Consider the following 23,546-nt stretch of genomic DNA (forward strand, 5'->3'; position numbering starts at 1 on the left):
TTATTGGGACCCTGTGATATGTCAATTGATATTATCATCATTCAGGTTCTATTTAGGCAACCATATTGTTGAGGTATTGTGGGTATAAATTCCCTATCATGTTTAGAAGACACACTCTCCCAGCAGACTTGCTGATCCTCTAGATCTTACAACCTTTCCATCCCCTCTTCCATGGTGTTCCCTGAGCCTTGGGTAGAGGAGTTACATTGTAGATATATCTGTTGAGGCTGGGCTCCACATGTTCTCTTTATTATGCCCAGCTGCAATTTTCTTTAATGGTCTTCATGTGCTGTGAAGAGACTCTTCTAGGATGGTAGGTGATAGTTACACTTATCTGTGGGCACAGGATAAGTTTTAGAGTGCAGTTAGGAATTGTGCTGATCTAATAGTGGTAGTAGGATCTCACTAAAGATCTATGACTTCACTAACCCTTGCTAGTTGGCTAAGTTTCTAGTACCAGTCATGATACCTCTTCTACCGAGTGAGGCTTGAGTCCAATTAAAGAGATGTTGATTACTGCCAAGACATGAGTGTCACTATTGTGCCTTTAGAGGTTCCTTGCCATGGTGGTCTTTGTTATAGCTCATTGATATCACAGCTGCATAGGACTACTGATTTCTGCCCACCCTTGACAGTTTACATAGTTCTTTCTAGTACTTTGAAAGCTAGAACGCAGGAAGAAGACGTTTAGGTTAGATCCTGCTTGAACTTTTGGAGTCCTGTATCTGAAGTTTGTGGTATCTTCAACAACAGAGACTTCTGAGAAGCTACAAGGGCAGCAACAATAGCCTATATTACTCTAGAATCACTTAGAGTACCCTGAACAACTCAAACAGAGAGGCTTCTTATGCTTGGTACTGGAGTTTTGTTAAATACTCCATGACTCTTATGGGAAACATTGTAAGCCTAAGTGTTATAACTTCATAGGTATAGATGTGTAGATATATAGAAATTGTGTATAATTTGGGATAAATATAAGATAGTATAATTTCTTGTGGCTTTAATAAATATCCTTATTGTTATTTGTTCCTCCTCCCTCCTTGTCCTTCTGTATTGCCCTCCCTCTGTGCTCCGAAATTTAAGTCTGCATTCAAAGGATTGGGTTTCTAGCCCCTGAAAAGCTTTCAATGAGAGCATGAATTTCATGGAAAACTGTGGTAAAGCTGGCTAATGAAACTTTTGGAATTATGTAATATTTCCATAATAATTTTCTTGTGACTCAAACAAAAGCGTTTTGGATTTGGGCTAATACGACCTCAAATTTATAAGAAGACTGCTGGTGAACTGATAAGATTTAGAGATCAATAGGACACAAGAATCATCTAAATTTGCAGGCACTGCAGCCATGGCAACAACCTTGGAAAAATCTCCACACAGACAGTAACAAGCCACTTTAAAATGACTGGGAACTGAGCCAAAAGAAGGAACTTAGAAACAAGGACTCCGTAAATCTTAAGGATAGACGTCTCCTTGTGCATGAAAAACAAAGGACAACTTCTAAAGCATTTTCTTTGATTTATTTTCTGATCTCTTTAAATTTAAGAAACCTACAGTCTGGGGATCCGACCCAATCTTTCAAAGAAAAGGACAAAACAGTTCCATGGTTCTTAGCATGCAGGCCCACTGAATATCAGACCCACCTGGGTAGACTCTAAATGATATGACCTGTTTAGAACAAAAGATAATATTCAAGACTCTCAAGAGCAATTAGACAGGAGCTAAAGAGCAACGATTCTGGGGAATCTGAATATAAAAGGAAAATCCATCGGGCAGTTGAAGGATCTGGAGAGAAGCTGCTGAAGTTGCTAAGATGTGATAATTTGATAGATGCAGGAATCCCAAGAAGGTTTTCTGGAGTGGCATCTCTTTTTCATGAGTGGGTAATTGCGAGACAGTCATTGCAATTCTATGAGGTAGGAGCAGGAGCAAAGCAATCGCTGTGCTGAAAGAGGACCTCTGGAATAATTCAACGTCGGCACGACTGCAAGTACGAAATGATGCCAAGCTGCCATAGAAGTACACCAAATTACATAATAGGGGTGTTGGAGAAACTGAGAATAACCCCAAACACCATTTATTCTTCTATCGAACTGGTTTGGCAAGTCTAAAATAGAGAAGGACATTACATCAGCCTTTTACTAATCCATGGTCACTGAAATAGCAAATGCGGATCTCTTGATTTTGATCACCAGTATATTTTGCCTTCATTTAGACAGAATTCGATCTTTATTGTGTTACTCTGGGAACAAATTCTCAAGCACCATGGTATAATCTAGGTACATGGAATTTAGACAGAAATCCTGGACCTAATGCAGGTGGGCACAGTTTTCATTTCAAAGAAACCATATTGATTAGTAGTTAGAAAAAGTTGTATCCAAGGAACTGTCTTACCTCATTAATTTTATGAGTACCAACAACACAACAATTTAGCAGAAAAAAATACCCACTGGCCATTAGGACAGGATAGTGGTGATGGAGCATGCCTTTAATCCTAGCACTTAGAAAGCAGAAACAGCAGATCTCTCTGCATTTGAGGACTAAGGTCCTCAGAGCAAGGAGTTCCAGGACAGCTAACACTGCATAGGACAGCTAGCAACCATGTCTTGGGGAAGAAAACAAAAGTCTTCTAGGAATAGTGTTATGGGAAGCAAATAAACTATGGACCCAAAAAGAAAAAGAATTTGTTGTTGAAGGTCACATGACTAAACAGGAAGCAAAGAAATTGCTACATATAAGGATCACCACCTTTGTATCTCGTAGCAAGTTCAACATTAGATAGTAAAACATGATAAATATGATGTCTTACAGGTTATACAGCCCACAGAACCAAAGCATGACTCCTTAGTGTTTCGCCATGATAGAGATCTATTATCATGTGCCTACACAAATAACAAGACTCAAATCTGCAAGTCAAGTCTCCAGCTACTCATTTTGCTGCAGCTAAAATAACAACTCATAGAGTGACCTTCGAATCCTATTACTCCCCACGTGAATCTGTTTGTGATAACTGGTCACTTTCAGGAAAGAATAGGTAAATAAGATCTCTGCCATTAAATATGTATATTATAATCATTAGAGCAGAATTCTCATCTCCAAAGAAATAATAAGCCTTCATGGAATGGTGGTGGAGTCCTAAAGCCAGCCCTAGAAACAAGTGCTTTCATTAATGCTAAAAACACATTGCTGCTTCTGAGAAACACTGTAGTTGACTCCTACCCTTAGGGACTAATATCTCTAGGACCACGACTTACAAATGATGCAATGTGTGATGGCCACCAAAATTCCAATTTCAGAGCCACAAGTGGTTGGCGGTACAGTTGTATTATTCATTAGCTTCAAAGTAATTTCTCCCTTTACAGTGCTACTGCCCTTAACTCATGACTTCAGAAAAATGGTTGAAAGTAACAGTTTAGTCAATAGACATGGGAAAACTTCAAGAATACTTTGTGATATTCATCATAAAGGAGCTACCTGAGGCAACAGAGTGTATGTCCTGACACTGTGTTAAAGCACCAGAGAGAAAGCAATTGAGCAGAGTGGTTCACTAAATTTAGAATAACACGGTTTTTTGATAAAATGATTTTGGTTGGTTGTTAAACATATCGTTACAAACGTAGACATTCTTATGAATCTGATGGGCATGAGTTCTGGGAGCATGTACAGAAAGGGAATCAAAAAGGACCAGGAAGCCAGGCGGTGGTGGCGCACAACTTTAATCCCAGCACTTAGGAGGCAGAGGAGAGTGGATCTCTGTGAGTTCAAGGCCAGCCTGGTCTAAAACAGCAAGTTCCAGGATAGGTTCCAAAGCTCCAGAGAAACCCTGTCTTGAAGAGCAAAAAAAAAAAAAAAAAGATCAGGAAATTAAAGAACATGCTTAGACCTTAGCACTTGCAACATACTTTAAGTACTCAGGGATGGGGCACTCACCCTTAGTCTCAAGACAAACCAATGAAAGCATCACACAAACAGAAGGACCTCCTACACCACAGAACCTACATTAAAGTGGCATTCTGCCAAAAATAATTATATAACAGATTACATCATTGTTTACTTTTGGGTTCCCCAGGCATCTGGTATTGGCCAATTTGTGCTGACTCATACCCCTGCACCCCCACCTCCCCAAATGTCCAGCACTAGTCATTCTAGCCAGTACTGGATATCTATATCAGTGCCATGTTAGGTAAGCATGAACTGGTCCTACAGCCCTCTACTCTCTACAACAGTAACTATTGGGGAGTGATGGTTCCAGATGAAATAAATGTAGTGATCTTTGGCTACCAGAGATACACAAAATAAATACTCAAATTCTCTTTGGAAGAAAATGTGTAAACCAATCAGAAGCTGCTACTGTTTGAACTTCTCCAGGGAGACATGAACAAGTGTTTCTTCACCCCAGACAGGGCATCAACAAAAGACCAAAATCTGATTTCACTCAAGTCTAGCTTGGGGAATCAATCAGTTTATTGGGCATCTATATGAGGAGCTTTTTTCTGGAGCTTTGGTGACTCCCAAATAGCTATACCATCATAAAGGCTTGCCCTAGCATGAATGAGGGTTTCCTCCAGCAGCACAAATAGAGAGCCCTTTAAGTTAACCTGCCACACTGTATAGACTCTAGTACCTTCCAAGGTCTCTAAAACCTTAGCACACAGCTGGGAGAACAGTATAAGTGAGGGTCTAATGTGGCTTCTAGCAACTCTTCCTCTAGGAGGGTACATCAGTAAGCCTAACCATGAGGGTCAGGTGCAAGCAGTCACAGCTGCTTGCATGAAGATGTTAATGACAGTTATGCTCAGAGAACTTGCGTTCACAAGAGCCACAGACCATAAGGGATGTTTGTAGGCAGAGGAACACGATATGCTAAATATCTTAACAAAAAAAGGAGTAATGGAATTTCAGAACAAGAAAAGGACTTTGGAGTCTCTTTTTTAAGCCACACGGCCTTCTTTGGCTCTTTGGCTTCTTTGGTTTTTGTGGTCATTCTCATAGTTCCCTAGCATTTCTGTTCTGCAAATCGGTCCCTACCCAGTGAGGCTGTAGCACAAGGTTGTAGTACAACGTCAATGGACTGTGGGGGCCTGAATGTAAGGTTACTCAGTCTGGTGAGAATAGAAGCTATTTTTAGCATATGTAGGAACTTTTTTAGCAACTGTCACTGTCTGGTGTATTTCAGCCTTGCCTGTCAGAGGCTCTGGTGAAAAATAGCAATGATCTTAAAGCATCCTACATAGCATAGCCCTATAGGCAAATGGCTGTGAGTAGGGGATGCTCTCCCAGGAAAGAGATCAAGCCATGCCATTTCAGCAACTAGAAAAGCCAAATAGAGATGATTGGAACACATTCTAGGATAGTCATAAATAATCAGAGTTGTGACGTGATAAAAGAAAAACCCGGCAGGACATTTTCAGCAACACAATAACACAAATTAAATGTTTCTACTTACTACTTATAGAACACTCAATAAGGGCATTACTACAAGTATAAGGCAATGTATAAATTCCACATAATTGAAACATTACATTGTAGCCTGATGAAGCTTTGAGGTAACAGTATGAAAGAAAGAAATTAAAATGGTCCATTCTTTAGAACTGCCTGATTTGGGGGAGTCATACAAAAATAACTTGATGCTACTTGTTATTTTTAATTTTTACATTAAAAAGTTAGGTAAAAACATTAAAACTCTGTAGCATCAGAATTGTCCTTAAACTAACAGAATTGCATCAGTATTCCTGGCAGAAGTTGATTTCTTTTCATTGTAGAACCGGATGTGGCTTTGGGCTAGTTATCAGCTGGATGTACTCTTCGGCACCTAGAGGCCACCTGTGGCTTATTGCTGCTCTGACTTTCCCCACTGTGGCGCTTACCGCATCCATTCAGCAAGGAGACTCCCTACTGCTAGAAAATGTACTGCCAAAATGGATTTTTATGTGGCGTAATAGGTATAGGACCCCTCACTTTTCCATAGTCGGTTTTTAAGAAGCCGTCACATCTGCTCCACAGGGAGGGGTATTACATCAAAGCATGAGCATTGGGCAGGGATTCAGGGAAAATTAAACATAAATTTCTTCTTCTCCCAGGTGTCTCCATTGTTATCAATACTTTAGCAACATCTAAAAGCCCAAATGTTATTGTACACATCCATTATGTATGGAAGAGATTCCTAAGGTGTACATAGTTAACTCCTACAGCACAGTTGCTCTTAATCTGTGTACTAAATGAAACCAAAAAGACAGGTTTATACCCCAAACATATCCAATATCCAGTGATAGGATAGAAACAATGTAAAAGGTATCAACAGTTTGATTTAAAAAAAAAAAAAAGGAGATGGGTCAGGCATGGTGGCACCTCTCCATAGTGCAGGCAGTGAGAAGGCAAGAGCATATGCATTGCATGCATTGCACCAAGCTGGTGGAGACCAGCGTGGTCTAGGCCAGAAGACCTACATATCAAGACTCTTTCTCTCCAGAACAAAGGAGGTTCTCAAATCTTGCCAGGTAATTGTTAAGAGTTCTTGTTTGTGTTCCAAGACCCTAGACGAAGTCTCTACCACCCTTCTTTTACTTAGTTTTAGCTTCAACCTTGCTTTAGGTTTTCCTTCATGTCATCACTAAGAACCAGAAACTGGAAACTTACTTGGTTCTTAATCCTTGCCATGCCAGGAGATAACCTGCCTTACTTAGGTGTCCGAAAGACCCTTGAAAGGGCTTTATTTGACACAGTTAGTTGATCCTTACATTAGATTCTGTGACTAAGATGGTATGCATGATTAGTCAACCTTAGACAAGTAACTCGTTCAAGAATTAAGCTTGGGATCACTTTTACTGGAACTAAAGGAACTTTAAAAGCTTACCCTATCCCCACTAACATCTTTAATTGTATAATGAAGAAAATGCTGTGGCACTGTGTTGTGAAGGAGAGATTTTCATATCTAGTTTCAAGCAACCAAAATACTATGTACATGCAAATAGTATTCTAGTTTCTGCTGAATCCCCTCCATTCCAACTTCTTCATTCATAAGAATTAGTACTCTCATTCATCTCACGATCTGCAAAGCAATTCCACCAGCGTCCTTTCTGAAAGAGGAAGACAAAGCAGCTCTACACAGCATCGCTATCAGAGAAGTAGTCAATGCAGAGAAGTAATTTGACGAGAATAAACCTCCTACTCAACCAGACAGCAGCTGCCGGTATTTATGAGACCAAAGCAGGAGAGCTGCAGCATGAGGAAGACCACCACATCTCTCCTCACGACAACGTGAAATGTGGGCAGAGCCAGTAAAGGAAGGAATGCCGGCATCCCAGCCAGAGCTCACACCATTCCCTCAGACCCGCTGGTAGAGGTTCCATTCCCAACAGAAGCTCATCAGCGGCTTAGTACTCACATTTACTAATAAGATGACCTGTGAGTTCAAGGCCAGCCTAGTCTACATAGAAAATACTAGATCGGGTAGAGCTACTCTGACACTATTTCAAAAAAACCAAAGATTTAAAAAAAAAGAAAGGAAAGAAAGAAAGAAGGAAGGAAGGAAGGAAGGAAGGAAGGAAGGAAGGAAGGAAGGAAGGAAGGAAGGAAGGAAAGACAGAGAGACACACACAGAGAGAGAGAGAGAGAGAGAGAGAGAGAGAGAGAAAGAAAAGAAAAAAAAACTAGTGCTTCCCTTACAAAAATCTGTGTGAACAGGTTGGAAACCAAATGTTTACATATTTTATACAAATATGAGTATCTTTGAGGTTAAAACACTCCTGGAAAATTCTGCTTGGTAGTTGCCTGGCCATCAATATCTTTGAAGACACCAATGGGACATACAGAAGCTTAGATTTCTTGAAGGGAAAAGTATTAATTGTTTCCCTTATCTACACCTTTGGGGCTGGTAAACTCTTTCTTGTGTTTTGAGGCCACCAGAAATTTGACCTCCTTAGAGATGTTTTCTCTGGACCATCTAGTCTCTGAGTCTGTTCTCTCCTCTTTTATTTCAGTGTATGGAACTTGTTTACCTGTTGAAGTGCATTGCAGTTCACACAGGGTATTTGTTAATTTCCTTGTTTTCTAAAACTTTCTCTAACCACACATTAAGATCCCTGATGCAGGGATGACTTCCTCTTGATTGTCACATTCCTTAGTTCCCAACATAATGTCTAGTATGTAGTAACCATCAGTGAACATTGGATGTACCAATGGGAAGAACACCTAACTCAATAGTTAAGACCTTGTCATTGTTCATAGAGGTTGTTCAAGGACCAGTTCTTTCTATGATCACATGGGGTAAGAGAAGCATTTTTCCCTATATGAAACCTAGAAAACAAGTAAACATAAATTGACTATATTATTTGATAACTTCAACATTATAAGTTCAACATACTAAAGATTTTTTTCCTAAGGCACTTAAAATTTTCTCATTTTAAAATTATCTTCTATAATAAATATAACAGCCCTCACTTGAAAAACCAGTGTTACCAAAAGCATAAAATGAAAATGTTTAACTTCCTTTCAAACCTGTGCTTAATTCAACACAATCAATAAAACATTTTTCAAGGTCAAAAGGGACCCATGTTACATTTAGAAGTCAAGACATTGCATGGAAATATAACCTACATTGTACTCAATTTTAAAAACCAATGAATGCTTTATTCTGTGGTTAATGTGTTATAAAAATGAAGTCTTCTTTACATCCCAAGACCAAAGCAATGTAATGGCACAATAAAGGACATTTTGTTTTTGGTCTTGTTTGTTTTATTTTTGTATAGTCTTCATATACCAGTAAAAATAAACTCTTTAATAAATAAATATATATAATAAATATTTGTAACTTGAAAATGTATAAATAGGTCCATTCTTCTAAAAGAAATGTTCCATCTTGGTGTGGCATGTTCTGTAGCTCAAAGTCATCTAGAATTTTGATTTATTTGTTGTTGTTTTATGTATACTGTTATAACCTGAAGATTTCTACAAGGTCCTCAGAATTTATGAGGCAGTAATTATGTCATCTTAATTTACTTCTTCAACATGAAGTATCTATCCTTAAGGTCACTGTCCAAGTAAACATTATTCAGAGAGGTGAGGCATCAGCAGCATGGTTCACAGTATCCAGATTAACTGATTTCAGCTTCAATCAATTGACATGACTGGACCAAGAAGTCTGAGGAAGTACAATCCATTTATGAAGATCTCGCTTTGCTTCGAGTTAATTCCTTATTCTTGGTACTCTTCACCAATACAGTCTCTTGGTGAAAAACAGAATGCAGTCTTCTGACTATCTTCTTCAGTGTTATCGAACAGGAACTGCAACTTAAAAATAATGGCTCTAGGTTCATCAAGTGTACATCAGCAGGTCTTTGTATAATTCTGGAACTCGTTCTGGGTCCACTGGTCTTGGTAAGAAATGAGTAAATTTCTGATGTCTTTTGGACCTGGCACCATCTCTTGGAGTTCCATCTTTGTTAAGTGCTACAAAATACCGGCGGCCGGTGTCTCCATGTTTATAGATGTTGGATGAATACGTATTATACCAGTTCTCTTCAAACTGTTCCCTGAAGATGCATTCAGAAGTCAATTTCTCCTTTAAAAGAAAAAAAGAAAAAAGAAATACAGCATTTTAAAAATGCCTTCAAAATAAGTTCCCTATAAAAGTCTCATCTCTATATTATATCTTTCCTTATAACAAGATCCTTATCAAATTAAGTTATAATGTTTTATTTTGATTTTGTTCAGACATTGTGCATCATTTTTTCCTCTACATTACTTCATCCAGTAGATTAGTTCAAGGAACTTTAAATAAATATTCCAACTCTAGATTTTATTTTCAAACATGCAATAGATAACTTTTAGCTTTTCTGTGTTCTGTATTATCACTTCCTTGCCACCATCACCAAGAGGGTCTGTAGGTCATCTTGTCCCATCATGAGATATATGCCAAAGTCACAAACATGAAACCTCTGCTGTCAAGTTGAGAGAGTCAAGATCTTGCTCCAATTTAACTTCATAACTCAAGTTCCTCACTTCACATTAGATATCATCTTATTAATGTATTATTCAATAATACATTTATTATTCTCAGTATGTTACTATTAATATCAAGGAAAATGACGTAGAAGTTCAATGGTTTCTTACATTTTCAAAATATTCTCTCTCTCTTGCTCTCTCTCTCTCTCTCTCTGTATATATACAGAGAGAGAGAGAGAGAGAGAGAGCACAATTGTTTATTTATCCTAACACATACCATAAACATTGTGTGCATGTACTTTCTCAAAATTCTATTTATTGTTTTGTAATTCTATTTCCAGATCACCACACATTGCATACTTTTTGTGTTTTCCCAGAGCTGACACCCAGTTTTCTATTTCTGGTAGGAAGGATCAAAATATAGAGGAATTGGAAAGACTCAAGAAAATGGACAGGAAGACCAGGTGAGATTATGGCAATAATGGTTGAAAATTTAAAAAGTAATATTGAATGACTATACTATGACCTCAACACACTTAAAGAGTATTGATTTCTAATTTTTACATATATATGTAGAACTAAATAATTTGTCAGTCACATATAATATTGTCTATCAGACATTATGAATAGAAATTTTAATTAAAATTATTTCAAGAACTATAATAATAAATGAAAAATAATACATACTGATCCATAGAGTTCTCCTTTGTCATTCATTCCAAGGTAAAGACCGCTGTCCACACCTCTGATACTGACCAGTCCCACCGCCACACTGATGAACTCCAGGATACCTGAAGATATAAAAAAAGTAAAGATTTGGATTGATTAGTGAAATATAACTACAGGAAGGACAGTGATAAAGATCAACATTTTTAGGCATTCAACAAACAGATGGAAGGTTCTGTCATTGTGGATGAATAGGTGACAGTTATTTCTGGTCTTGCATGGCTCTTTCACTTAATTATAAACATTTTCCAGAAAATATTTTGATTTCATGTACAATAACCATACCAATCCCATATACTTAGTATGGGTATAACATCTTAAAGCTTCTAAAAGGACTTCTTCTGGGCTGGAATGATGGCTCAACAACTAAGTGCACTTGCGGCTTGTGTTGATTTTTTCCTATCAACTTGACACAAGCTAGAGTCATCTCAGAAGAGGGAACCTCAATTGAGACAATGCTAATGGACTGGCCTGTGGACAAAGCCATAGCATTTTCTTGATTGATGATTGATACTGAAAGGGCCCCAGCCCATTGTGGGCAGTACAATCCCAGGGCAGTTGGTCCTAGGTGCTGTAAGAACGCAAACTTAGAAAGCCATAAGAAGCAAGGCAGTAAGTAGCATCCCTTCCTCCAGGTTCCTGCCCTGACTTCCTTCAGTGAGATCCTGGGGATTACAAGTGAAATATACTTTTCCTTCCCCAGGTTCCTTTTGGTTCATGCTTTGTAATAGTCATGGAAAACCTAAGTAAGATATTTTATTGGCAAAGGACCCAGATTTGGTTCCCAGCACCCAGTTGGCGGAGAACAACCAGCTACAACTCTATTTCCAGAGGATCTGACCCGCTTTCCGGCTTCTATGGGCCCTGCAGTGCACATGTGGTACAAGGGCATATATGCAGAATGAACATTTTAAGATAAAGAGCTAATAATTTTGCCTCAACCTTAAAAAAATCTCTGATGATTAGGAGGGAAGATATTTTTATTCCCATGCTAAAGAGAGACTGATGTTCGGAAATATTGACTGAAATGCCTTTGTAACTGACATGGCCTTTGTAACTGATAAAGACGGTGCTTTGTGCTACATTTTCTGAGCCCTAACCTAATGGTTCTACCACACTACACATGGAAAATACAATAGTTTCTAGACTCTATAGATTACAAAATGTGCCCTATCCTCTTCTGTGACATATAAAAATAAAATGTGCTGTTCAGAGAAATAATTCAGGCTTTATAATTCATTATATATAATAGCCAAATACCAAAAGTTTAGTATATAAATAGATTTTTCTATGCATGGCTTTTGGAGATGTTTTGATGTATTAAGAGATAAACGACCTTTGGAAACCCTCAACTTAACACACTAACAAACTACTGTTTAAAAAGATGCACAGTCTCTCTATATGATGCCCTATTTTGCTGTACACACTAGCTTTTGGCCTAATGATGCCTTTTTCTGGTTCTTTGCTTAGACCACTGAACAAGGGTAACCATACACATTCTGTTTGGATATGTCTTCATCAGTGGCTTCTTGCGCTCACCCCATCCTAAGATTTACAAACAGCATAAATCCATTTCTGGATTTATTGTACAAGTTTTTCTTTGGGCATGTGATACTCCCAAAGCCAAGAGAAAGTACAGAATCTGACTGTTTTTTTGATATGGAAAGCTCTATTCTACCCAGAGATTAATTTGCTATTTGCCAAAACAAACAAACAAACAAAACATAGATTTTTAGTAAGACGGGTGAGCTCTTTCAAACTATTAGGACTTTCAAACTAGTAGAACTCTAGAGCTATCATGGATTTTAATACACTACTAAACAGCCTGTAAAAGGCTTGAAAGAGCCAGTCTCCCTAACTGAGCGGCTGGAGCAGAGAAGGGAAGGTCTAGACTCCACAGGACACAGCACAATGGCAACTGTGTACTGGGGGTACAGGAGAAAATCACACTCACTGCCAAGCTTCTCAGTGAAGGATCCATGTTAGGAACAAAAATATAAACCTGAAACATAATTGGCCTAAATACATATAAATGGAATCTCACCCAGGATATAATTATGAATGTGTAATTACTTTAAATTATGTTGAATATTCACTCAAATTAAAAAGTATGTGTTGCTGTTGTGCACACAATGTTTCTACCCCAGGACACACTCCACCTACACATTAAATCTTATCTGAAGATAATGCTGTCCAAAATATGTAATTACATAAGTAAAAATGATTACACATGCCTTTAAAATAATTATATCCAATAGTTTTAACTTTATTAAACAACATGTAAAACCTTATGCATAATCAGGCATAAATGATTTTGCAATGGCTCATGGAACTGATGGGGAAAAGATTATATGTGTTTTTGTGGCCCTCCTAAAGATTTTAGCCACACTTTAAAATTCTGATCCTTTTTCTCACCAAAGAAATAGTATACCACATAGTAATTTGTAATCGTTTGATTCTTAAATGAGATTTGACAAGTCTTTCTTATTTATAATATGAGGTGGCAACTAAGCTAATTCTTTTCCAAAGAATAGACATGAAGCACTTTCCTTAAGAGGTAATCACAGATTTTAGGTAGATTTTCTAATGCCCAGTGTCCCATAAAAAGACTTGGAGGTCCTTTGTCTTTCTGGTATCGTTTTCAAAGCCAGCCTTTTCTCAAATCATAATAAACAGGTGAGTCAACCCACAATGCAACCACATCAGACAAATCTATAGAGAATAGAGGAGAATAAAGGGAAAGGCTTTAAATGAATATGTTTGATCTCAGGCTACACTTTTCTCTAAAAGAATGATTCTATGTTTGCGTGTTAGGTAAAGTCTTCCTTCTATACCGCTGTGCAGAGAAACTCTGCAAGAGAGATTCAGGTAGCTCGGGTGGGATATTATTTTAGCCTCACTGAGAACCCTCTGTTCATCTTCAATTAATATGGCTTTAATTTTGAAGATTTGAGTTTTTATTTTTGTGTTCAAATTGTTATAAAATTATAGTAGTGCTATTTAATATTTCAAATGGCCATCCTTGAGGGTTTTTTTCAGAATTCTTATTTTCATGTCACAGAAGTGAGTTTGTTTATGTTTTTCATTTAATACTTAGTTGTTAAGGCACTAGAAATAGAGGAGGAAGAAGCACATTGTGTTGCATACATTAAAATTGACCTTGTCCCTTATCCTCTGGTAGTCAGTTGTGGTATCTAGGTCACTCCAAGCACTTTAAGGTATCATAAAGAGGCTGTTCCTTTAGGCTCAAATACTAATATGATTATTTTGTTTTTCTACATAATCTCCCACCAAAGCATGACTTAAGCCAACACAGAATCAAAGTCATACTTTCCTAAGCAATCATACAGCATATAAACTTCACAGTATACTAGCAAGAATATGCCACTCCCATTCCTAAAGGATCAGGTTTCAATACAGCTGAAGGTACCAAGTTAGCAAAGTATTCATTAATCTCTTCCAATAGAATCTGTCTTCTAAGGAGACAGAACACAGCAGGGGAAGAGGTAACACCTGCTTTACAAGCGGCTTGTGGGAAGAATTCCCTTACTCCTTTGGTATCAGGGAGGGAAGTCGGATATTGCTTACATTTATCTCCCAGTGGCTTTGCCTGAAAGAGTTGCCACATTTGGGGAGACTTTCATGTTAAGAGTGGAGTGTAGTTGTCCTCAAAGGAAGAGAACTGGGCCACCTGGTGTCAGCAGATTCTTTAGGTTCACAATGTCAGGCTTCTCAATTAAAAAAAAAACACTTTCCAAAAGTGACCTCAGGTTGGCCACTAGGTCATGACACCCTTGACTCATAGTCGGTGGGAATGGGAAGAGATCAGTGGAAGCTGCAAGCAAGTGGGTTTTTTAAAGTCAGTTTTCTAAGCCCTTAAGTGCTGCCAAATGACCACCACATGCTTATTCTCCCATCTAAGGTTACGCGCGATCCTGAAACGGAGATTTACACTTCTCCAAAGTTGTAATGAGCACTACAAGCGAAAAGAGAAGTGGGAGTGTACGAACGAGATTGGGGATGAGACAAGAAAGAACTCAGCACCCAGAGGAGATGCTCGAGAAATTCCGTAAGGAAAAGAACGGTGTTGACAAATCAATGATATCATGTATTTTTTTAAAACTATAACGACACCCTCCAGTGACATCACGGGTTAGATATGGAAAGTCCCATGAACATGTTAGCCGGTTAACTGATGAAAAGGAACAAACGTAGCCACAGGCGAGGGAAGTATCCCGGGATATTAGAATCAGAAGGTACCTTTAGCAAACCATCGGATTTAGCCTCTCTTGTGTGTTGTGCAGGCAAGAAAGCAGAACTTACACTGCGGGAGGGCGCTTGCTAGTTACCTGGCTGGCCCAGGAGTAATTAACAGTAGAAACTGTACTGATCTAATCTAGAATCGGCTTCATCCTATTAACCCCTTCTGCTCCTGGACACTGCTGTAGATAGAAACGATTCTCTGTGTTCCCAGCCATATCTTCTTTCGCTTTCCCATTTCCTCTTACCTAAGGTCAATACCAAGATCTCTGCTTTCGAGTTTCGCAATTTCTAAAGGGAATCTTGGCCAGGTGGGCATGCTCCGTCCTTCTTCCTCCTCCCTCTCTCCATCTCCTTCCACCCTCCCCCACCCGCTAGGCAAGAGCTCAGGAAGCTGCAGTCAGGCAGTCCTCTAAGCAGAACTGTGAAGATTCATATCCAGTTTAAGAACCATCCCTTCAGAGACACCGGAGGACTAGCCGCATAACAACCTGGATGCTTCCCGTAACTAATTTAGAAAAAGTGGACACAGAATTATAAGTGTGTAAGGAAGGGAAGAGAAACGCGATACAGGAACCTCTTAAAATAATAAAACTGCCTGAGAGGCAATACTGGGTGAGGGGGGGAAAGCGGTGTAAAACACGGTTCCTAGTCCAAGGCTTGGGGCCCCAGGCAGCAGAGAAAACAGAGCGACATCGTACCCCGGGGTGAGGTACCCACCCACGCTTTCTCCACCCACGCTCTGCACGAGGAGCTACGCTCCTCCAGGTCAGGGCAATTTCTCACAAGCCCAGAGCCCTGCACCTAGCACCGAATGGGTCCAGGGTCTCTGGCAACACGCAGCCCAGGCTCAGTCCGCCAGCTTGGAGTGAAGGAGGTGAGACGAGGAGGGGAGTTTGGGGGCGCAAGGACAGGCTGTTTGTACCTACCGAAGAGACTGTGATCCTGCCGGGTGCCCTGCACGCTGCCGTCGGGCAGGATCTGCAGGTGGAAGCCGGTGCGGCAGTAAAGCTGCCGCCGGCGCAGGATGCCATGCAGGTGCGCCAGCTCCACGGAACCCGGCCCGCCGCCTCGGGCGCCCCTCTCCAGCGCGCCCCGCCGCTCGCCTAGCAGAGGCGGCCGCTCCCCTGCAGGAGGCAGCAGGAAGTGTGACCCCACCTGCTGGCCCAAGCCCTCCAGGCCGCCCAAGAAAGCCCCGACTTCGGTTAAGGGAGCCATGGAGGGGCTGTACAGGAAGGCTGAAATTCCGGAAAACAAGAGAACCCCAATTAAAAAAAAAAAGTGTAGTGTGGGTGGCGAGGCTAATGCAGAAAAAAAAAATTACAGCAAAATAGGCACAAAAAGTTAAGGCTGGGTTACTTCTGTGAGGTCTCTGCAGGGACAGTGCACTGCACCGTCTTGGAAGCGATCTTCTCTCCTTGGGTAGGTGAGAGCTGGCTGCTGGCTTTGCAGAAACATCTAGAGCTGAGGTTGCTGATTTGGGGCTGGGGCTGGGGGCTGGGGCTCCAGCTCAGCAAACTGATCAGATCACAGTCCTGTGTACATACACTCCCGGTATATATGCGGGTCCTCTTGACATATGCTAATCAAGTCCTTTCATGCGCGCCTGGGAGGTTGGTTTTGTTTGAAATCTTAAACCAGCCTCCTCTCAACACGTTTTGCTCTTCGGAAGTGACTGAAGGAAGAAGCACTTGGAAAACTCATTCCTGCGCTTGGCCATAGTCAGTCAAAATCGGGGAGGCTCAGCCGACACCCCTGGTATTCTGGGTTGTCTCTGAGACAACCACGGTGTTGTCTGGCCGCTCCTGTGCCACCTTTGAAGTGAGCTCATTTGCAGAGATAGAGACCTGGGAGAAGGAGCCCAGCTTGCAGAATACAGGAGGGGGAGGGAGCACCGAAACGGAGATGGGTGGGAGGAGGAAAAAGAGAGTACAAGAGAATTGGACTCCTTGGGAGCTGCTGGGAGCCTGCAGTGGACAGGTGCAAAGAAAGGCAAGGAGGGAGAAGGGGAAAAGGCGTTACCCGCGGCTTAGGCCTGCCCAGACACACATGAAAGAAAAATCAAAGCTTTGACAGTTTAACGCACTAATTTTAAAACACTAATAAAATGTACAAGCATTACTCTTTTCTTTTATCATTTAGATGGGGGATTTTCTTTACATAATCAAGCTTAAGTTGGGAACACCCTGCCCCCCTTCTCGAGTTCTCTTTAATGTTTATCTTAACTCAGCAAATGATATAACCAGGATTGACTTATATCTATGTGGAACTCATAAATTGTGTGTGGAGGACGTGGGCTTCTCCTCAGAATAATAACATAGCGCAGTATAATTATGAATCGCGAGGCTACAAGGCCATTCAAATAGGCTGGTTCACATTCCTGTAATTTGCTGTGAATACAGATAGTGTCGTGAATGATAGAAGCCCCTGGGCCCTTACCCAGTCTGAGAGCACTTCCTTCTTCTTAGCTGTAATTTCCTAGATGCTAACCTTATATTGGTTCTTGATGAGTGTCTGAGATTTCAAAGGTGACTGGTGAAATTTAAGAGTAACTAAACATATTTACAAAAGAAAAATTGACCTGAAGGAGTTAGACATATATCTACTTAAATGTTGAGATTCTATACGTCTAGCTAGCCTTAAGAGCTAGCTAGTGAGATGTGTACGTGGCAGAAAAGCTGAGATCACTGGTCAGATTTGTTCTTTCCCTACACAGAGAGTTTACAGAATAGCTAATATTAGAATTCCAGTCTTGTTTTGTGCTCTGTTCAGCAAAAGTCTAACCTTGGGAGCTCAGATGGATTTGACTAGTTTATTTTGTTTTCTCTAAATGTTGCTTCCTTCCACTGCTTCTCTTCCTCCTCCCCTCCTCCTCCCCTCCTCCTCCCCTCTTCCTCCCTCTCCTTCAGATAATTGATTGGCAGGTGCTTTAAAGGAGGTAAAGTTACACTTTTTTGTCACCACAGGCCTAACTACTGACCCTTGTGGGACCAGGCTATAAAAGAGTCCTTAAAGCAAGTGATTTACCTTTGATAGACACAAAATAAAACAAAAGCCCAGGCTATAAACAGCAAGCAGATTAATTACTTTAGAAACATAGATTGATAAGTCTTGCTTAAAGGTTGTACCAGGTAAATGTCTTCTTATTTTACCTTTCCAATAACAGCAGCCTGTTATGTGGTGGGACCCCCAAATCCACCATAATCAAGATTTCAAAGCACATCTGTGTAAACATTATCACATCAGTGTAAAGCATCAACCAATGAGCTTTTACTTTGAACCAAATCTTTTTAATTGCAGTGTTAAATCAAAGAAAGTTAGATCAAAGTTGTGTGAATCTCCTAGCAGGATAGCTCGGGCAGCCAGAACATACATTGATCACTTTTAAAGAGGGGGTGCTTGAAGGTTTTAAACTGAGATTAAGTGCCTTTTAATGAGGTTTGTTTCAAGATCTAAGTTCTACGCAACATATAACACTGTTAATATTCCACAAGGAATATATTGTTGCCACCTGCTCCTAGAAGTATTCGCTTAGTATGTATTTCCTCACATGAACACTTTCAGTCATGGTGTGTAATTTATAGCTATTAGAATTCTTAAATCTTTTGTATTGCGCACGTGTGTGCACACACACACACACACACACTCACACACACACATCTCCTTTGTCTTTGTGTACCTTAGCATTTTTGTGTGGTTCCTATAGCACCAATAACCCAAAAAGATAAGCATAACCAGGTTATTGAGGAGGAAAGTCGTGTATTCTGTTGGGTTTTAGTTCAGAGTCTAACATCCTTTCTTTGTAGAATAAAGACAGCAGCACTCCATAGGTCACTGTACTTAGGGTTGCTATGAGACAGAAACGTGAAAATACACATTGGGAAGAGGTTTAAAACTATAAGGCTTCCTCTGTGTGTAACGGCTTGCACAACTTCAATTGTTGAGCAGGGTTTTTGGTGTTTTTACTTTATAATTCAGCAAAGACAATTTGTCTGAAAGGCAAAATAAACCTTTTAAAAAGAAAAAAAAACCCAAAGCTTTAATGTGTAAGTTTTTGAATGGTGCTTACTGCTATTTTATAAAAGACCAGAATAGAAACAAAAAGATAAGGATTTCTTTTGTTTGTTCTAGTCATGTGACAGGAAAAGATAACGTTAAAGATTTTTTTTTGCACATACTGTGATGATATCATGAAAGTTAAATAATTTTGAAGAGTGTTTTACAAGGGTACATTATTCAACGTTTAAGTATACACTGCAATCTAATCAACCTTCCCTATGCTTCCTAGAGACCCCACTTACCCTGCTGTTACTCAAATATACGGCATGAGTTCTACTTACACAAAATGTAGTTTTAGTTTTGCAGACCATCCCATCCTACACACCTTTTCAGCTAGCATAGTCTCATAAACATTTGTTTTCATAGATTCAATGACTCTATATGGACTTCACTTGAGAAAAAAATTGGCTCACTTAAAAGTCGTGATTGACACCTTAAATAAAAGAAAAATCCCTATGTGTAACATTGTCCATTTTGTATAATTATAAAAAGTTGGTAGCAACATAAATTTCTGTATATAATAAACTGATAGAATAAATTATGATAAAAATAATGAGATATTATATAGATCATTAAAAATGAGAATGCTACATAAAGAAATATCCATTATCCTTAGAATATGATATAAATTTTAAAAGATTTATATACAGAACGCTCTCTTTTCTATAAGACAGAAAGTAAAAAGGAAGTTTACACATGTATGCTTATAAAAATAAATGAATTAGAAACTAATAAAACTTGTTACGGGACAAAATAGAGAGATGGAAAGGAAGAGTGGTAACACTCCTCCGAGAACTTTTTACAGAACTTTGACTTTTTTATAAAGTAAAATAAAATAAGTAAAGATGGTTGGGGTAGAATAAAGACAGGAACAAAAGAACCTAGCCGTATAAGGTTGAAGCAGATAGAATGACAAATGCACACAAAACAGACACTGCTTCCAGAACATGAGCAGCTCTGTAAGGCAGTTCGTTGGTTATATAATCCCATTCCAAGCACCTAAATAAATAAATATCGAACAACAGTGAGAAAGATTCTTTTTCCCAGCAGTACAAGTTAGAGAATGGGAGGACTGAAAAATGGACAGATACGTCAAGGGCGGGGGAGGGGCTTACATTAGTAAGCACAGGAGACTAGAATTGATTCAGCAGTGTTGAATTACAAGTGGTTACCATTTCTCTCTCTCTGTCTCTCTGTCTCTCTCTCTCTCCCTGGCCACCACCACCCTAAAGTGTGTGTGTGTGTGTGTGTGTGTGTGTGTGTGTGTGTGTGTGTGTGTGTGTGTTCTGTGTGTTCTATCCACTATAAAGGGCCTGAATGCAAACATATGCCCAGGCAATGAACATACCTAACATCTACACTTTGGTCTTTTTAATTTATTCACATCCTGAAATGATTGGGAAGCTTAAAGAGATTATCCCTTTGGGTCTAAGACTGGGGCATTGATATAGATATGAATAATTTGCATTAGTATAGATTTTGCTTTATTGATAGATTTAAGGTCAATTTTGTTACATGTATATGTATTTCTGATCTTGATTAAGGTATTGTGATTGTGTAGTTCATTAAAAGTAATGTATAATTAAGAAATATAGGTTAATGGATAATCATCATTAATAGTCAAGCTTGTAGTCATGTTAGTTATATTTTCTAGATATATAGAGATACATTTCAGTTAGATAGACATTCTTCATATCTTTCAAAGACTGCAGAATATGGCATTTAAAATATTTTAATAACTTAGGACTTTTCATGACAATGAGACACCCTGCTCCTGGCAGCACCAGCTACTTCAAGAGGAAGATGGGCATCGAAGAGGATCCTTATGGAGTTTGATAGCCATTTGGGCAAGAAACTGCTCTTGCCTGGACTGATGCATAAACTGGAAACAGAGAACCCACAGAGAGAGGACTACTGAACTTGCCTAAAGGTGAGATGATCTTTCGGGATTCCTGATTCATGAAGGAGTCTGCAAGGCATTCTGCAGGACACAGCAGATAGTGACTGAACTGTCTTTGAAATTGCCTGCTTCATGGAAATGTCTGCTGGATACTATGGGCCTGAAGGCTGAAGATGGATGCCCCAACGGTACAGAGGAACTTTGGGTGACTGTACAGGCAGCGAGATGTCTCTGTCATTTTCTTGTTTACTTAGGTAATATTATATCCTTCTGGAGTCTTTGATGGAGTTGAAGAATGAATAGATAGTTATAGTTTTCCTTAGTTATGATAAAAGATAAAATAGATATAAATATTGTAACTGTAATTCTTGCTTGATAACTGTTTTGCTATATGTAATTTTACTATGTTAAAGTTAAAGCCTTTCTTTTTTGTTTAAACAGAAAAAGGGGAAATGATGTGGGAGTGATTTCTTATTATTAAAGAAACTGCCTAGACCCATTTGATAGGCCAACCCTTAGGTAGGCGGAGTAAACAGAACGGAATGCTGGGAGAAAGAAGCTGAGTCAGGGAGTCGCCATGGTTCTCCCATTCCAGACAGACGCAGGTTAAGATCATTCCTGGTAAGCCAGCTCATGGGCTACACAGATTAATAGAAATGGGTTAGATCAATATGTAAAAGCTAGCCAATAAGAAACTGAAACTAATGGGTCAGGCAGTGTTTAAAAGAATACAGTTTCCGTGTAATTATTTCGGGGAATAAGCTAAAGCTAGCCGTGCAGGCGGCAGGGATGCCGGGGATGCAGCCCTGCTGCCCCTATTTCAACAGGGCATCTTTTTGGTGCCAGCAAACAAGGAAAGAAAGAAAATTATAAGAATTTAAGAAAGGGATATTACGTTTAATCTATGACAATCTGAGCATCAAAATAAATGATAGAATAATATTTTTATAGGACAAAATAAGAATATTCGCAGGCAGGTGTTTAAGGAAACAGTCAATGATAAAAGGAAATTTTATAAAATAAAAGGGGAAGAATACCAACTAAAGAGCAAACAAATTATGGATTAGAGAAAGATCATTTTTATTTTGGGGATTTTGTTTTCCTTTGTTTTTTTGTTTTTTTTTTGTTGTTGTTGTTGTTGTTTTCGAGACAGGGTTTTTCTGTAGCTTTGGAGCCTATCCTGGAACTAGCTCTTTTAGACCAGGCTGGCCTCGAAATCACAGCGATCTGCCCTCATCTGCATCCCAAGTGCTGGGAATAAAGGCGTGTGCCACCAGGTGAGAAAGATCATCTTTTTAAAAATAAGAACACTGCCAGTACAGACACGATCGGTGCATAGGAAAGTTAGATAGTAAGTTTTGATTAAAACTAGCAATGACAACGACAACTGAAGAATGGGGGCGGGGGGATGAAGCATATCTATTACACAGAGAACAGTAGCTATAGTACATTAATCTAGTGATTATTGTTCTACCTGAGCAAGAAACACAGCAATGTGACCGATAAATCTCATTTTCCTCTTATGCCTGTACTGGTCAGTTACCTGAGAGAAAAGTAGAAGAGAGGAAAGTTTTCTTTGGTTCCTGGTTTCAGAGGGTTCAGTCCATAGCTGCTTGGCCTCATTTGTACAAGACAGTACACACCTGGAGTTTCATCCTTACTGGCTAGCTTCCATATTGGCAAATAATGTGCACACTGCTGGGGGGTAGAAAAGTAGTCAACAGCATCACACCGCTATGAACTCTGTGACCTATGACAACAGAACTGAGAAAATGCACTCCTCCAGCAACATTTCCCTACCTTCTACCTTCTACTACTTCCCAATAATAGTACTTCCCAATTACAGTGTCATATTCTGATCTCAGCAAGGGATCAATCCGCTGATTACATCAGAGTTGTCTGACTCAGTCCTCTCTGGAAACACTTGGTGAACACAGGGCGGTGTGTTTTACTAATCACCAGAGTTATCTCTCAGGCTTGTCAACTTGACAATGAACAGTGATATCATGAACCCTAGAAGAATACGATGCTACGTATGTATTATTCCAGTGGGAACTTCATAACCTGATTTCATCATGACGTCAAATAAACGCCAGCTGAGGGCAGTGCACGAAACAACTAGCCTGTGCTCTGTTCAAATGTCAAAGGTTTAATGTACAGGTTAAAGAAAACTAAAGAGACCTAGAAATTAAATGTGATGTATAGCTCTAGGGGTCCAACTAGAAAAATAAAGCCATACAAATTGTATTTACACAAATCATAAATTTGAATACAGGGGCTCCATTCTCCATTTCTTTAACCACAAAGAGTAACAAAGTAATAGAAACACATAATATAATTTAACCATGTATTTTCCTTTTCCCTTTGCATTTGTTATTCTTTTGTGTTTTTTTTTCTTTCCTTGTCTTGCTCAACGTAAGCAGAATAATGTCACTGGTTGTGGCAAGACCTTGGGAAAATTTTATTATCTCCACAGAACTCAGACTTTTTCTTTTCATGAAATTGGAATAGTAAAATTTCATCTCTTCAGCTTGTGTGAGCACTGTAGGAACCACTTGGATCACTGTGTGTGAAAATATAAGGAACGGTTTTTAATAACTACATTTGTTACCACTTCCCCTGATTGTTAGACCACATAACATTTCATGTTCTGACTTGGGTT

At 39.3% G+C, this 23,546-nt stretch overlaps 1 protein-coding gene across 1 annotated transcript; it reads right to left on the bottom strand.

Moving 5' to 3' along the window:
• Window positions 1-8,866: 8,866 nt before the first annotated feature.
• Fgf20 (fibroblast growth factor 20) lies at window positions 8,867-16,143 on the bottom strand. Its single transcript, XM_075984537.1, has 3 exons — window positions 15,855-16,143; window positions 10,627-10,730; window positions 8,867-9,556 (listed from the first exon to the last, which is right to left on the bottom strand). The coding sequence occupies exons 1-3, from the start codon at window positions 16,141-16,143 to the stop codon at window positions 9,311-9,313; spliced, it is 639 nt and encodes a 212-aa protein (XP_075840652.1). The 3' UTR covers window positions 8,867-9,310.
• Between the last annotated feature and the right edge of the window lie 7,403 nt (window positions 16,144-23,546).

This window comes from Microtus pennsylvanicus, chromosome 9 (assembly GCF_037038515.1).
Source record: "Microtus pennsylvanicus isolate mMicPen1 chromosome 9, mMicPen1.hap1, whole genome shotgun sequence".
NCBI lineage: Eukaryota > Metazoa > Chordata > Mammalia > Rodentia > Cricetidae > Microtus > Microtus pennsylvanicus.

Coding starts and splice junctions, on each gene's coding strand:
- Fgf20 (XM_075984537.1), bottom strand. CDS start 16,143: ATGGCTCCCTTAACCGAAGTCGGGGCTTTCTTGGGCGGCCTGGAGGGC. Junction 10,731..15,854: donor GCAGGATCACAGTCTCTTCG/GTAGGTACAAAC, acceptor TTATATCTTCAG/GTATCCTGGAGTTCATCAGT. Junction 9,557..10,626: donor AAGGAGAACTCTATGGATCA/GTATGTATTATT, acceptor TTTCTTTTAAAG/GAGAAATTGACTTCTGAATG.